Below are 11,066 nucleotides of genomic sequence, written 5' to 3' on the forward strand. Positions count from 1 at the left end.
AGTAGAATTCAAGTTGGTTGGTTGAAGTGGAGGAATGCTTCGGGCCTTTTGTGTGATAGAAAAGTACCGCTAAGGCTGAAAGGAAAATTTTATAAGATGGTGGTGAGACCTGCAATGCTCTATGGCGTTGAATGTTGGCCTTTAAAAGAGAAGCATAATAATAAGTTAAGTGTTGCTGAGATGAGAATGATTAGGTGGATGAGTGGCTTTACACTTAGAGACAAAATGCGGAATGAATATATTCGTGATAGGGTTGGTGTAGCTCCTGTGACGGACAAAATTAGAGAAAGTCGTCTTAGATGGTTTGGTCATATTAAACGTCGACCATTAGATGATCCGATTAGGAGAGTAGATGTTTTAAATTCGACTTGTGTTAAGAAAGGTATAGGTAGACCTAGGAAGACTTGGGCTTATTGTATTAAAAATGATCTTAATTTACTAGAACTAAATGAAAATATGACACTAAATAGGACGCAATGGAGAAAAAGGATTCATGTAGCCGACCCCACGTGGTGGGATTAAGGCTTTGTTGTTGTTGTTGTGTCAAAATTATCTTGGGTTGCTGTTGTCCAAGCAAACTTCTTTTTCAAAAGTTCAGTCAGAGAGGAGATGATAGTGCTGAAGTTTCTGATTAATCTTCGATAGAATGATGTTAGTCCCAAAAATTGTCTCAGCTCGGTGAATGATTGTCGTGCGACCCAGCTGATAATATCTTTATGAGATCTAACTGAATGTCTGCACCAAACACGATGTAATCTAGAAAGCATAGCTGACTTGTCATGAAGTGACATTTCTTCAGATAGGCATAAGGTTGCTCTGCTTGCAACACCTCGAGTACAGCCTTCAGGTGATGCATGTGATTCTCCTCCGACCAGTTGTATGCTAGAATGTCGTCTAAGTAGACAACGACAAACTTTCCAATGTGAGGCCAAAATACATGACTAAAGTGTTGGGCGCGGTCAGCAGGCCGAAAGGAATAACGATCCACTTATAAAGTCCGTCCCGTGTCTTGAAGGTTGCTTCCACTCGTCTCCCAGTCTCATCGGTGTTTGGTGATATCTGTTGTGCAAGTCGAGTTTGGAGAAGATAGTGGCTCCAAGAAGTTAATCTAAGAAATCATCTAAGTGCGGTATAAGAAATTGGTACTTGATGGTAATCTTGTTGATGACTCAGCTGTCAATGCACATCCGCCTTGACCCATCCTTTTTGGGCACCATCATAGCAAGGATTGCACACGAGCTGGTGCTTTCTCTGATTAGCTCCCTTGCAATGAGATCTTGCACCTATCGTTGTAGTTCTTCATACTTCGCAGGTCTCAATCTGAAGGTTGATCGGTTTGGCAATAAGGATCATAGTATAAGGTCTATGGCGTGTTGGATGTCCCTTAGTGGTAGTAATAACTCCAGTAAATTATTGGTCATAACAACACAAAAGTCATGTAGTAATGGTTGCAGTTGTGTTGGTACCTCTCTTTCCTCCTCGCTTCCTTCCAGGAGGACTAATGTTAATGTTACGGGGCACATCCCTAACTGAATGCAAGAAAGTGATCTGAGGAACTAATGTTGCCTCTATATCGTTCCCGCATTTCGTATCCTAAACATGTAACAAGATGATAAGTTTCTCATCCTTCATAAAAGAATAAGTGTTCTTAAAACTGTCGTGCTGAGTCTTCAGGTCGAATTGCCAAGGCTTACCTAACAAAATGTGGCACGTGTCCATAGGAACCACGTCGTGCCATACTTTTTCCTGTAGCTAGTTTCAGATAAAGAAATCAACTAGGCATTGTTGATCCACACATATCTCACTTTCCTTCTTTAATCGGGCAAGGGAATATAACTTAGGATGCTTCTGTGTCCAATCCCAAATTTTTCACCATAAGCGTGGACAGCACATTTTCACAGCTCCCACTGTCGATGATCAGGCAACAGACATTCTCCTTGACAGTGCACTTGGTGCGAAAAAATGTTATACCTTAACCAGGATTGGTCCCATTCTAGTTCGAACTACAACACTCACCAAACGACTAACACTTCTACCTCGTCTCCATGGAGTTGAAGCTAATCTTTTGAACTATCCTCTGACTCTTCATCAACGTCCTCGACGGCACCATGATATGTGAGAGTGACAACTCGTCTTATTAGGCAGTTGGAGGCTATGTGACCGTAGTCGTGACACCTCAAACATTTTCTGGCTGACACTATATTGGAGGAACCACCATTCTTTTGCTTCCCACTCTGATCTGTTATATCAGTTCTCTATCCAATTTTGTTATTTCTTCTCGAGGTATCATTGGTGGTTGTAGAAGTTGTAGTTGTTTGCTTGGCTGAAGATGGAGGACTGAGGGACGACTGTTGTCTGCTTTACTTCTGTTGCCTCTCCACCTTCATGGCTACCCAACGTCTAGTATAGTTGTAGCTGTACCACATTGCTAATGGCAAACTTTAGACCCTCGAGGTATATGGCGATCGTGTGTTCCTCTGGCTCTGTCAGCTTGCACTTCAACTGCAAGTGGTCAAATTGGGTCGTGAACTCCTCAGTTGAAAGATCCCGTTGCTGCAAGTTGTGAAGTTTTAGGAACATGTCCTGACGATATTGCGATGGGAGATATTCCTTCTGCATTGCCTTCTTCATCTTCTCCCACTTAGTTATCTTCTCACTTCTTTCTCTTCTCCTCTATATTTGTAGATTTTCCACCATAAGGAGACATTCTTCTTCAATTTAAGTGTAGCTAGCTTGATTCATTTGTCCTTTCATACGTTTTTATACTCAAAGATCCGTTCGACTAATTGCAGCTAGTCGATAAACTCATCGGATTCAATGCCTCCCTCAAATTCTGGGAGGTCCATCCTTATGCCAAAGTCCTATTGACCTCCATAATGGGTCTCTTCTCTCAGCCTCTTTTGATATTAGATATCAAAACAGCGTAGTCGATATTCCTCGTCATTGTGATCTTCCCTGTGGAATAGATTCACCTCCTCATCCCCGTCTTCTCTTCAAACCTCCCAATCACGGTCAAAGATAACCTCTTCCTAGTTTCTGTCATCCAGCTCTACTAGTTTTCGTTGCAGACGACGGATTTCTAGTTGAATCTCTTCCTAGGTCGAGTCTGGTGTATCTCTCCACAGTGGCATGGCTTAGTTTGGAAATTGGAAGAAAAAAAAATTGATGGAGGTGAATTGATTAGGGGCAGATGCTAGGAAACTTTAGAATGAAACTAGGGTCGGGCTAGCTTTGATACCAAATGATACCGAAACTAGTTAGAATGTAGCGGAACATAAAATTAAATTTTTATTAATATTAAAATAAGGTTACAACATGACTCAAATAGTAAGAAAATACAATAATTGACTAATCTCTAGTTAGGGCTGTAGGAAGAGATCTGAAGGCGGCGGGATCACAGGGAAAGATGGGGGAGGTTGGGATGGTGTTTGGTTGGTCGTAAGTAAGCTAGACAACAAAGTTGTGGAGGGAGTGGAGGTGGCGTCAAAGTGATGAAGGGTTATGGGGGTGGTCGGCGGCAATGGGAGAGATAAGAGAAGGACCGGGGAGACGAAATGGAGATTGAAAGGAACAACACCACCTCAGAGCAGGATACAGCGATAGCACCACCTATCGTCGAATACAACCCTAGTAAGAGAGAAAATGACTCTACACAAGAGATTTGAAGACAAGACAACCAGAATTGACTCTTACACACAGAAAACAACAATTTCTAAATTCCTAATATAGAAGAATATAAAAAAATTAAAAAGGAAAACTCCCACACAAAATGAAGAGGTGGGAAGGCAAGAAGAATCCAAAAAAGTACTTCCTATATGCGAAAGGTCACCAAAGGAAGGGCGCAGTCGGTGGTTCGCGATCCTGCCTTCGTGAATCCCTCCTGTCTCTGCAATAGTTCGTGGACTCTTGCCTTCGTGATGGTTCGCGGCTCACGCCTTAGTGACGGTTGCGGCTCCTACCTTCGCGACGGTTCTCGAGGCAAGAGGCTCCGCAGGTTTTGAGCATGCCATGCTTCGGGGGCACTTTCAACGCCCACATCAAGGGGCACTTTTCAATGTAAGGTCATTAAATTAATTTAATTTTTAATTGAATTTGATTATTATATAACTAATAATTAAAGTTTTAGGTTACTATTACCAATGCCTCTAGAATTTTCTAAATGTCCGCTATTATTCCCGATGTGACATATGATTTACAGTTTTTACATTATGCCACATAAAAATATCAATTTTAGGACGTAGGGTTCTGTATCGTTCGTGAGTACACGCAACTCAATAAAGACTAATTTTTAAAAAGATAGCGGAAGAAAGGAATGCATGCAATGCTTGAGAGAGTGTTTTCGGTTTTGTCTCTTGAGTTTGAACTCCAGTAAGTAAAAAAAATAGCTTGGAGGAGATTTCTTAGATTACTTTTACTTTAGAGAGAGAGAGAGAGTATCTCAAAAAGAACTAGGGTTTCTTGTAAGAGAGAGAGTGTGTGTGTCAAAAAGATTTAGGGTTTTTTCTAGTCCCGAGAGTCCCTCCCTCTTTCTCCCTCTCTTGATTTCCCTTTTATACATAAAAAAGAAGAAAATAAAAAAGAAATTTCATACAATACTATGCCCATCTGCGGTGTCTTGGTGAAATGACTTTGACGTGGATGTCAGACGGAGCTTTTACAAGATGGACTTGCATTCTTGCGAATAACCATCTCTGGTAGTTGTCCTTCCCTAGAGGCGTGATCTGCGGGAGTGATAAATCTAGGTGCTTCTGCAAGTGGGCTCAGTTCATCTACTTCAGCAAGTAAGTACATGTCAGCCACTTTGGCGGGTGGGTTAAGTTCAACGACTTCGACAAATGGGCTCAGTTCAACATTTCTGAAGATGGGCTCACTCACGGAAATGGCATGATTCCTCGACAAAAGCTTACTAGGCTTGCAAGATTTGATGGCCTCCATATCAGACTTCATATAAAAGTCTTTGTTTGGGTATATAACCGTATTTGTGTATATAAAAGTCTTTGTTTGGGTATATAACCGTATTTGTGTATACAAGTTTCTTATGGATAAATTAACATTTCTTAAGAAATCAATATCGATTTGAGAGAAGATATCAATGAAATATGCAGATAAAAAAAAAGAGTATACATAAATTATTGTTTCAGTTGCTCTCACTGAATCATGGAAAGAAATTTGTATAACTAATTCATATAGCTAGCATACTTAAAAAGTCTTCCGATTTATGTAAACAGGATTGCTTTCTATGATATTGATTCTTTTCCATATGATGAGCTGATATCCCTAAAGAAGGGCAATAAATTTGCGCACAAACTTTTATCAGAATGAGCAAAAGCTCATGCCATTCATTAATCATGCTTTCGACACCAATATGCCCCACAATTCTAGTTTCATGTCATCAGCACCAAAAGGAAAAATAGTTTTAGCAGGAGATGCTCTTGAAAATCCCTGGTCCATATCCGATAATTTAAGTAATGAAAAAGAATTAAGTTAACTAACCTGACTAAGCACAGCCACATTTCCGAAGTCTACATAAGCTATACGGCCATCACGCATTGCAAAAATATTTCCGGGATGTGGATCTCCATGGAACAATCCAAATTCCAGAAGCTGGCGTAAAGCGGCACTTACACCAACAGTCAAAAATCCATTTACATCAATACCTGCTTCTCTGATTGCCTGTTCAAGGCCATAAAAGAAAAAAGTTAAAAATGAACCTTTATGAAAATAGGTGGATTGTTGAAAGGAAAATGGTCATGTTTTGTACGGATAGTTACGCAACTAGATGTCAAAAGTAATTCATGGTTAAAAATTAAGTTCCAGGAATGATGTTTACTAATCTACAGAATGCAAGTGAGTTTTTTTGTCACATATTATAAATAAATAGAAGGAAAATAAAACTTGACACAAAATAGAATTCAAGAAAACTATAATCAGACCTGGGGTTCGGTGCATCGAATCCCATCAATCCATTCCATGACAAGGACGCGTGAACCTGAAAGCTTCCTATAAACTTGAGGAATTTTGACAGTTGGATCATCCTTGAAATTCTCTAAGAAGTCCTCTATATTTCGAGCCTCCTAAAATTTAAAAATATTTCATTTTAGTTAAGGAAGAACAAGAAAAAAAGCTGTTTTGGAGCATTAGAGATGCTGATTATGATAAACTCCTATGTTGCAAGTACCATCTGTGCTACATATCCATATATAAATAATAGGAGCATTTACATACATGGCACACAAATCTACTTTATTTTCAAATCTCACACATGATCTTTCATATTTACACACACAACGCTCCAATCTTTAATATTGCATAAAAAATAACACATTTATCACTTTTTAAAAGTGAAGTACACATTTTCATGCGAAATTGTAAGGAAAACCAAAAGTGCTATGTATATAAATATGAAAGTTTAGGCGTGAGATATGTAATATATGATAATTTTGCACGCACGCTTGTGTTTATGTGCCACCTTATATATGCATGAAAAGGTGCATCTCACTTTTTAAAAGCTAAAATGGAGATATTTTAGATGTGATATAAAAGATTTGGGTGGTACAAATATAAAAAACTAGCGAAGAAACCAAATATTAAGCAGCACATAATAGAAAATTTGAAAGCATCAGAGTAAAACTGATATGCAAACATACAAGTGTGTAATCAAGTTCTTCAAGAAGCTTTTCACCAAACTCATCAACTATAAGCTCAGCATTGCAGCCAAGCTTCCGAAGACTGATACCATTAAGAAAAGAGGCCAGAGTACGAAACAGGAAAAGATCTCTATAGATAATAGGCTCAATTCCAGGCCTTTGTACCTGTAAATAGTTATTTATTTAAGAGTAAAACACAAAAAATGTTTTAATAAACATGATGTCAGAATCATGCATGTAATGAAACAACTAAACAATAAAAAAATCATGAAAAGAATATTGAATATCACAATAGAATTGAAATCGTACAGAAACCAGAACGAAGACTGCACGAGATGCAAATCTAATAATATACACTCATTGAATATGCAAACCATGTTCGATAATGTTGCTCTAGTTGTATTAATTTATGTTTTCTTGTTAACTTCATTGTAAATATTTCTATGATGATGGTGCCTATAAGAATGGGAAGTATTCTTTGAATTTTTCTTACCTTTACTGGACTTGATTTATTGTTACAAATTATTTTGATTTAGCTCTCAATGGATTCACAAGTGCGTCTGAATTCAATCCCCTATTTTCAGCACCTTCGATTCATCTGTTTTACAGTTGCTTACTAGCAATTCTTGAAATTGTTTTCCTGAGGCAATTAACTTTCCTCATTTATTTTAAGTTGAAGTTAGAATCAATCATGTAAAGAAAAAAGAGGATAGAAAGATGATCTTTGAAAATAAAATTTAGGAAGATTTACATTCATACCGCTCAATTCCTATGTATTTGAATATCTAATACCTAAACTTCAATTTTTATATACATACCATACCACTTTAGCTACACATGAAAGGCGTATTTCACTTTTTAAAAGTTAAAACGGTGGTACTTCTGATTTGATATGAAAGCTTTGATATGTAAATATATAGGAACTGGCTAGTGCGTGCGTAAATACCCCAAAAATTTATCAACCATTACAACCTTAATAGCAACATCCGCTCCAGTCTCTCGAAGTGTGGCTCTGTAGACCTGGCCTAGACTTGCCGCAGCTATAGTATGTGATGTAATCCTGCTAAAAATCTTTTCAAGAGGTTGTCCCAACTCTTCTTCAATAATTTGAAAAGCAATCTGCATACTTATGAAGACAAGATTGCCACCAATCCCAAAAAAGTCTGCTTGACAAAGAAAAGGTAAAACTTGTGATAAGAACAAAAGCAGTACCTGATTGGGAAAAGGTGGAACATCATCCTGTAGTATACAGAGTTCATTCATGTAATCTTCTCGTATTATATCCGGCCTGCTCGCCAAAACCTATCTCACCATCGAAGATGAGTATTAATGAGCAACAATAGCAGATGGATAGTTAACAGGGTCGCTACAATAATTGCAAGAGGTTAACTTTAGGAACATTTAAATACATACCACCCTAAACCCTGTCAACTAAAATGTTGGTGCAATCAAACCAAGAATGGTGGTTAAACTTAAGAACGATATATATACTTAACACTGAATTCCTATGTAATTGTTGCAATTCAAAAGTCTTATAGCCGAATAATTGTTGTCATTAAAATATTAAAGTACTATTATCTATTTCATAAGAGATATTAGGAAAAAAATCAAGGTTGAATTACATCATGTTCACAAAAAACACTACGTAAAGCTTTATAAATTGAGAAATATCACAATTTTATCCTATTAGAAATTAATAGCAAATTACATTAAATTAACCAAGAACACCGGATGAAGCTTTATGTAAAACTTTAAATATTGAAAAAAAGCACAAATTTATCATTTTAGAACTATTGAAAATGTGTGTAATATTCCTAAACAAAATGCAATAAAATCTCACCAAAGACATGTCAAAAACATACCAACAAATGAGTTATTTGTGAAAGAATTTTATCCTCCAGAAGAGATTGCATTTTGTGAATTCACCCATAATTTGTATTAGATGCAAAAGAAGATTTGTAGTTAAAATTGAAATGTACATCTAAGGTTGTTAAATATAAATCTCCACACAAGAATCATACTTAAAATTGAGCAAGAGTTACAATTTGAGCCAAAGGCGGTGTTTGGTTGCATCTTATATTTACATTAAACAGGATTTACCAAATCATATAATTCCGGATTTATTCGATCGCTACTGCAACGGAAGAATTTGCTAGCCTCGCAATCTGATTTATGAAATCCAAATTTACATCCTAAAAATGACGAACTCGAGAAGTAAAACACGAAACGCAGGAAAATTGAGTTTAACGGAGCATTGGATTTAATTTTATTTTTTTGATGTCTGACTAGATTTAAGTTAAATTCATGGCTAAATCCAATCAATAGTATGCTTCCAAGAGATGTTATATGAACTTCTAACATAAATGAAATCAATTTGAATGTGATGCCGAACTAATCCTGCCCATTGTAGTTGACGAACCAATTAAGCAACTTGATAACACAACTCCTGATGAAGAGCCTATAAAATTTACTGTTCTTTCTATGATCAAACCAATATATAATCACCAAACAGCAAAAAAGGGACGCTTCGAGACATGAAGCAGCAGCTAATTTCCATCAAAAAACATAACACAAAAAATAAAGAAGCAATCACCTGCCCGGCTTTGATGAACGAAGGCCCTAAGTCGCAAAGAAGATTGCGGAGCTGACGAGCCCTATATGGCACCACTTCCTCGTCGCGTCCCACAAGGCAATCGTACGTAAGCGTCAACCAATACAACCCCAAATTCCAAACAATTTCCACTCCTCTTCCAATAAGAGACAGTATCGCCCCTCTAGACTCCAAAACTTTATTTCTAACCTAGCCACCAAAACCACTGCAAATTTTGTTGACGAACTCCAAGTACAAAGAACGACATGCTCATGTAAATTAAACTAAACTTACTGCTTCGGGAGTATACTTCCGAAAAGGCACGCAGACTCCGCGCTCTAAGTCCAGCTGCTCCATGGCATCGCTCGTCCTCTCCGCAATGGCCTTGATCCGCCGTGTCCATGTCACCGCCTCTGATTGAGGGTTTATCTTAGAGTCAGCAGAAGCGGCCATGACCTGCACTCCTCGTGAAGAGCGGTATAAAGTAAGAGCGGTGAGAGACGGAAGATGGTAAGGTGCTCCTCTTCTCCGACGATCGCCGGCATCTCTTTTGCGGCACAAGGCCTCCGCCGATGAAGCAACGCGACCGCCATGACACGCCGCCGGAGCTAGGATGCGGGGCGATGCAAACTTCCATCGTTAAGCGTAGAAGTGAAGTAAGAGATAGGGGAAGAGTGGTTAGTCGGAGACTCCAGAGTCTCACGACGGCTCATCCGAGAAAAAAGGGTTTTTTCTTTTTTTTTTTTTTTTTTTTTTTTTGGAATAATTACATATAAGCCCTCCACTCGTGAAAAATTTACGTGCGAAAGACACGCAAAACTTCGTATATTAGAAGTTATAGATACATTACACCCCTGAACCTATTATAACCCCCAATATCCTCTGAATAAACTTCGACATACTTAGTTCGGTTCCGCGTAAGTTATACCTAATTGCCCATTTTTTAATTTTAATATCAACGGACATTTACATATATACCATCCAACTCATCTAATTTTATTTTTTATATTACATAAAAAATGCCCCATGCATGAGTAAGGTGGTATGTATGTAAAAATTGAAGTTTAAGTGTTAGATATATAAATATGTAAGAATTGAGTGGTATGTATGTAAATCTTCCTAATTTCAATTGACCAAATGTGGGGATTATTGACTTCTCACGGTGCCGTTTGCACTTCATAAACCTTGAAAACGAAGGGCTTATCCAAATCACATTTGGATAAAGATGAATCACGTGTAGAAGAGTAGAGCATTCCTCAAGTTATGCCCAATTCAAGTTTGACTTGCATATGAGAGCAGAAGCTCGAGCTCGAAGGGTTAGCTCGAGTTAGGTTCGAAAGACTTACAGTGAGACCATGAGTCAGGCTTATGAACTCGAGCCAAGAAAATAAGTTGTTACAAAAGCTTCTCGAAAAATATAAGAAGTCATCACGAAAGCTCACTAGAGAAGGCATTGACTCAACTATTGACTATATAAAGGGATGGCTCACAAGCCTCAACGAGCTCGAACTCGAGCTTGTTCAATATTTGAACTCTTAAACATCAAGACAATTTTTAGTGTAACATCAGAATTTCATTTTCTTTCTTCTATTTTTTTCACAAATCTAAGATTTTTAATCATGTGACATATTGAAATCAAATACCAAATCCTCCCCTCCATTCTTAGTGACTTAAAAAATCTCTATTTTTAATATTTACCTAAGAGTGTTTATTGTAGAAGAAGCTGTTGCTCCAGTGATTGTTACAAATATTTTTTTCTCTCAAAAAGTTATATCGCTTCTAACAGTCACTACACTTATGATCTGTTTGGGACAACCGTGGCTCCGATT

The 11,066-nt window shown here is 37.8% G+C and overlaps 1 protein-coding gene across 1 annotated transcript in view; it reads right to left on the reverse strand.

Annotated features, from left to right (window-relative positions):
• Positions 1-9,710, reverse strand: part of LOC110017858 (uncharacterized aarF domain-containing protein kinase At4g31390, chloroplastic) — a 30,834-nt gene extending 21,124 nt beyond the window's left edge. Inside the window, exons 1-7 of the mRNA XM_020714998.1 lie at positions 9,532-9,710; positions 9,241-9,447; positions 7,860-7,949; positions 7,620-7,766; positions 6,648-6,812; positions 5,934-6,074; positions 5,494-5,673 (exon numbers count right to left, since the gene is read on the reverse strand). Of these exons, the coding sequence (XP_020570657.1) occupies positions 5,494-5,673; positions 5,934-6,074; positions 6,648-6,812; positions 7,620-7,766; positions 7,860-7,949; positions 9,241-9,447; positions 9,532-9,690 (1,089 nt within the window). The 5' untranslated portion in view covers positions 9,691-9,710. The remainder of the gene's footprint in view (positions 1-5,493; positions 5,674-5,933; positions 6,075-6,647; positions 6,813-7,619; positions 7,767-7,859; positions 7,950-9,240; positions 9,448-9,531) is intronic.
• Positions 9,711-11,066: the final 1,356 nt, after the last annotated feature.

This window comes from Phalaenopsis equestris, unplaced genomic scaffold, assembly GCF_001263595.1.
Source record: "Phalaenopsis equestris unplaced genomic scaffold, ASM126359v1 Scaffold000002, whole genome shotgun sequence".
Classification (NCBI taxonomy): Eukaryota; Viridiplantae; Streptophyta; class Magnoliopsida; order Asparagales; family Orchidaceae; genus Phalaenopsis; species Phalaenopsis equestris.